The following is a 5625-nucleotide window of genomic DNA, read 5'->3' on the forward strand; positions in this document are numbered from 1 at the left end:
ATTGCACTGAGTTAATCGGGGGTGAGCCATTAGTGAAGTGCATGTGCATCTAGGAACATGCCATAAACTTTACCGCAGTCTGTTCATAATTTTCATACCGTGACGTTAATATCTTCAGACTTTCAAAACAGTTCAGGACCTATTCAGGAACTTTGTTGCACAATAATTATCAATTAGTTCAAGATCTGTTGACTCATCGATTAGTCCCCGGGGTGTTCTGAGTGTAAACCAGATTAAAATGCAGCTGCTGATGGTGAGACAGGAAGTGGTTGGAACACAGACGAGTGTATCTCAGCCTTGTGGAGAGTTGAGGGCTGTACACATGCACATGCATCGCTTTAGACAGCCCATGTGTGACACTAAAGTAGGCCTTTATAGTAGGCAGTGTTTGTGCGATTCTTCACACAAAATGTGTGTATGATGTGAGATCGCGTTTTGGTTATGATCTCTAACACATGAACAAATAATCAGTAGAACTTTTCTACTAGATCAAAAGAAAATGCTTCAGTTTGAAGTGATCTTAATCGAGTTTAACCAGCGATGGAAAGGCATTTTTAGGGCAAGCCGAGTGTGAAATGAAACCCACGTGTTAAAAACAACAACAAAACAAACAAGTAAGCCGCTATTAGCGTTTGAATTATTTGGGTGTGAGATGACATCTAAACTCTTCTTAGGCGTATGGGAGGGTTTTAGAGCTACAGCAGGCGCTCATGTTCCCCTCGGTATTTATAACTCGGTCAGCTGACCTTGTACTTGGACTGATCCACTTCGCGGGGGATACGAAGTCAGACGGGAAATAAAAAAACACATTAAAAATTGCGATTTTTGACACGGGCTTTAATAACCCCACAGCTGTGTTTTAATCCCGGCGTTTATTGATCAAATGTCGGTTACTCCCCGCAGTGCTGCGGGCCCACGGCTGAAAGGCCGCCGGCGGCGGAGAGCAGCTCCTCCGCTGCTCGGAGGATGGTACGGCCCTGTGTTGAAATTCCGAGAATTGAGCCGCTCTGTTTCTTAGAACTGGATTCTCAGAACTGGATTCTCAGAACTAGTGATGCACAGAGTTTCGAGGAAACTTTTACAAGGTGACTTTTTTTCCCTTCCTATTTTCTCAGCATTACCCTCAGAAGTGTAGAGAAGTAGCAGATGCTCGTGTGGCTTCCTCGCCTCTATGTCTTTCTTTCTCCTTTAATTTCTGTGCCACTTATTTTCATTATTGCGAAGGTTTTATGGCTCCGTTAGCCAGGAGTGAAGTAAACGATGTGAGCCGTGGTAGCTGTTCAGATGGGATAGTTAGTAAAGACGGTCTTAAACTTTCCTTTTATGTGTTTATTCCAGCTCACGAGGCCTGTTTGTCTTATTGTGTTATTATTTATTATTATTTTTAAAAAGCTGTTTAGTTGATACCACCCTTTCACATGATCGAGGTTACATATCAACCGGGAAACAGTGGCGCAACAGGACCGGTCGGACTAGTTCAGTCAACATCTAGATTTCCTCTGCGTATTTCTTTTGTCGACACTATTTTCACTTGTTTAATTGTGCCCTTCAAACTGAGCCGACTACTTTTTTTGATCTTTGATTCGTAAACCATCAGTTCTAACTCCGCAATCGGTGTTTAAACACAATGAAAACATATTACGAAACTTCGCGACAGCCCTTCGGACATGACAGCTGAGTAGTATTTCCATACTTGACAGGGCTCGCGCTGACCTGCTCGGCTTTAACGCACAGCAGCGAGATTACTCAGCCGCCACTCCTTGAAATCACATCCTACGAAATCATGCCGCCTCGGTTTAGTCTGAAACTGCGAAGGTTTAGAAACAACTGTTTGGGTGGGGTGAGGGGGAGTGAATGTTAATGGGTTAAAGGAGATGAATTGCAGTTAAATCGGGGAACAGGAAACCTCTCTGTGCGCGCTGGCAACCTAATCTGAGCAGCCGGGACGGAATGTGCTCAACGTCAAACGCGCTCACGGACTGTGGGCTGCCAGCAGATAGTTTGCTGTGTTTGTCCACACGCTGTGCCGCTGCAGCGGAAAGACGAGACGAGTTAAACACTTGCGACACGGACACACTAAGTCACCGGTTTTACTGTTTTATGTTTGCGCTTTATTTCCCGCGGTCAAGATTTGCTGCCACTTGACAGAAGCTTGTGTTGACATTGACCCAGTGAAGCAGTGCGGCTGTTTTCCATAATATGTTGAAATGCTGATTAGAGGTTGTACTCTGTAATATCACCGTCATATAGGCTCAATTATTGTCAGAGCAGGGCTGTAAAGGTTTAGTGAGCCTCCCTTATTTGCGTTTCTCTTTGCAATGGCGCCTCCTTTTGTCCTAACGTTGTTACTGTTTTGGTTTGAAGTTTGTTTTGAAGCTACGTGGCTCATACTGAACAGCAGCAGCATGTTTTGAACCAATTAAAATTTTCTGTCACTCCAGTTTTTTATTTGTGGAATAATTGAAACGTTCATACCAATAAAATCGTGTAACTGTATTTTCACCTTGTTTGTTTGTTTGTTTTTTCTTCCTACATTCAGCCCACAGTGGGTCAGTTGTAGAGTTTTCCATATTGATCACACCCTTTACAACTTTTGCACAGGTTATGACAGCATGGCCACGACTGCAGACGACTGCATTCAGTTCACACGCCATGCAGGCGACGTCCTGCTCAACTTCAACCGCCTGCGCAGCAGGAACATCCTCACCGATGTGTCCATACAGGTGGACGGACAGCTTTTCCGAGCTCACAAGGCCATCCTGGTGGCTTGCAGGTATACACTGTCAAAAGATCTGACTCGAGTTCACCAACACAAGACTATATATGTAACTACTATGTCATTATTTATAGTGAATAAGTTGGAATTGGGAAATTTGGTTTCGTAGCTCATACCAAACTATCTCTCTTTCTGTTTTACAGTGGCTTCTTTTATTCCGTGTTCATGGATCCTGAGAATGCAAACCTCAGTGCCATCAGCTTAGACCCCAAAGTAGACCCCAAGGCTTTCTCCATCCTTCTAGATTTCATGTACACATCCTGTCTGAACCTTAACGACACTGTGGTCGTGACCACCCTGAATACAGCCATCTACCTCCAGATGGAACACGTGGCCAACACTTGCCACAGATTCATTAAGTCCAGGTAAAAACCTAAAAAATAAATAAAAGAAAATGCCTTGTCTTGGGGGAAAAACTAAAGAGATCTGACTTAGAGATGAATGTGTTTTTACAGGAGCGTGCAGAGTGAAGAGATACAGAGGAACTCATTACATCTGGCTGAAGAAATCTCTGCTTTAAGGCCCGACTATGTAAACAACTGTACACCAAACATGCCCCTTCCTCACGAGTCCAGAGGCTACATGCCCAGTGTTTTCAGGGGGATCAACACGTCTGGCTCCTATCACGTCTATGGTGACGTCTGTATTGCTGCTGAGAAATTAGAAGGTTCTCCGAACATTAGATGCTCACTAGTACCCACCACCAACATGGCTCACAATGAGTCCAATGCCATTATCTCCCACTCACTCCCATCCCATGTCGGTTACCTCCCCAGTATCATCCGCCCGGCAGTAGCTCACAGCAGCTTTCAAGGACCTGTTCCTCCAATGGAGGAAGACAGCATTCAGCACCCACAAACCAACTGTGTAAGAACGTCCCCAGGCTTTAGCAAAGGTGTCATTTGCAGCCCCCAGAGCCCCCTTAGATCTGACTGCCAGCCAAACTCACCCACTGAGTCGAGCAGCAGCAGAAATGCAAGCATGAGCCTCAAGTGGCAATCGGACTGCCCCAAAGATATGAAGGCCCGCAACTGGAAGAAGTACAAGTTCATCGTTATGAACCAGACTTCGGATGGGAATGAAAAGGAGGCTCAAGGAAACAACGCTAATGCTACCGGCGCCATGTCCCCTACACCAAGCCCTGGCAAGAGCAGTGAGGCAGGAGGACACAGCGATGCCCAGGCAGAAGAAGGAGCTGGTGACCATCAAGAAGAAAGTCCCAGGTCTCAGAGTGTGGACAGCACAAGCTGCAGCAGTGTCAGGTAAAAGTGCAGCTCACAGACAGATCTAATGTGAAATCAGCGCTTTATGACGTTAAGGAGCTTAAAGTAACTTCATACTAATGTTGCTCGTCTTCCTCATTGCAGCAACAACAGATGCTCCACATGTGGCTGCGACAGCCCTCAGTGTATGGAAGCAGGCCACCTGTCTCCTGACTCATACAGCAAAGATGACTCCACCAAGCTACACTCGGATTATTCCACCTCCAGCTGTGGTAAGAGGAACGCACAAATATTAAACTGTTAGCTTGTCTTTAAGCTCTAAGAAGCCTTTTGATCTGATTTTGTGTCATTGTTAGTCACATTTTCATTTATTTCTACTTCTTTTTGCAGAAAACAACAGTTACATCTGCAACGGGTGCGACTCAAAGTTCTCAGACGAAGATTCTCTCAAAGAGCACATGGCCCAGGTCCACAGCGACAAGCCATACAAGTGTGACTGCTGCCAGGCTGCCTTCCGCTACAAGGGCAACCTGGCCAGCCATAAGACTGTTCACACAGGTAAGAGTCACTGCAGGCTCTGCCTCATTTTCAGAACTCAAGGAAGGGAGTTGTTGTATTCACCTGCTTTCCTTAACCTCCAGGTGCAAAGCCATACCACTGCAACATCTGCGGAGCTCAGTTTAACCGGCCAGCCAATCTCAAGACTCATACTCGTATCCACTCTGGAGAAAAGCCATACAAGTGCGAAACGTGTGGGTCCCGATTCGTCCAGGTGAGGAGAAGAACCCCCCCCCCCCCCCCCCCAAAAAAAAAACACCTTCTCATCTTTAGGAAAAATTTCAAGTGTAGCCTCATTATTAACATTAGTCATTTTCTCCCGCAGGTGGCCCACCTTCGTGCACATGTGTTAATTCACACGGGGGAGAAACCGTACCCTTGTGAGATCTGCGGAACGCACTTCCGTCACCTTCAGACACTCAAGAGCCACATGCGCATTCATACAGGAGAGAAGCCTTATCATGTAAGCTTCCTAATCACCCTCCCCTCTTTATCCAACGTGTCTGCTGGCTAAAAACAGAGTAATCCCATCATGCCGGTGATCCATATGCCTGTCAATAGTTATAATTCCTGACTGGTAATCCTCGAAAGAGCTAGCTGATCTGAGCTGTCCATTTATAAACAGGGATTCTAAATAATGCTTTTATTTCTCCTTTACTTTAGTGTGAAAAATGTGACCTCCACTTCAGACACAAGAGTCAGCTGAGGCTTCACCTGCGACAGAAGCACGGGGCCGTCACTAACACCAAGGCTCAGTATCGCAGGTCTCCTGGCAACATCCTTACAGGCCTGGCGAACTCCTGCTGAGCGTGCTGCAGACCTTCATCTCCCCCCCCCCCCCCCCCCCAAAAAAAAAAACCCAACTTTTTTCTTTCACCAGCCGGCATGCCGTCAAAAATTCTATTTTTTTTCTAAACACAACCAGGAATTTGTGTTGCCCTTTACGTATTTGTACGTGATGCACATACTTTATGTAAGTTCTTTGTGAATGTTTAACGACAGAATGTACTTTTTTTTTTTATGTGAATTTAAAATTTCTTTTTTGGCAAATCATTCAACACAGTGTCT

General features: G+C 45.5%; 1 protein-coding gene across 1 annotated transcript; it reads left to right on the forward strand.

Annotated features, from left to right (window-relative positions):
* Nucleotides 1–944: 944 nt before the first annotated feature.
* Nucleotides 945–5397, forward strand: bcl6ab (BCL6A transcription repressor b). Its single transcript, XM_026149708.2, has 9 exons — nucleotides 945–1085; nucleotides 2602–2773; nucleotides 2920–3141; nucleotides 3232–4038; nucleotides 4144–4271; nucleotides 4390–4557; nucleotides 4641–4771; nucleotides 4883–5020; nucleotides 5221–5397. The coding sequence occupies exons 1-9, from the start codon at nucleotides 1055–1057 to the stop codon at nucleotides 5362–5364; spliced, it is 1941 nt and encodes a 646-aa protein (XP_026005493.2). The 5' UTR covers nucleotides 945–1054; the 3' UTR covers nucleotides 5365–5397.
* Nucleotides 5398–5625: the final 228 nt, after the last annotated feature.

The sequence above is a fragment of the Astatotilapia calliptera genome, chromosome 18 (assembly GCF_964374335.1).
Source record: "Astatotilapia calliptera chromosome 18, fAstCal68.1, whole genome shotgun sequence".
NCBI classification, from domain to species: Eukaryota; Metazoa; Chordata; class Actinopteri; order Cichliformes; family Cichlidae; genus Astatotilapia; species Astatotilapia calliptera.

Coding starts and splice junctions, on each gene's coding strand:
- bcl6ab (XM_026149708.2), top strand. CDS start 1,055: ATGCACAGAGTTTCGAGGAAACTTTTACAAG. Junction 4,272..4,389: donor TTATTCCACCTCCAGCTGTG/GTAAGAGGAACG, acceptor TTCTTTTTGCAG/AAAACAACAGTTACATCTGC. Junction 5,021..5,220: donor CAGGAGAGAAGCCTTATCAT/GTAAGCTTCCTA, acceptor CCTTTACTTTAG/TGTGAAAAATGTGACCTCCA.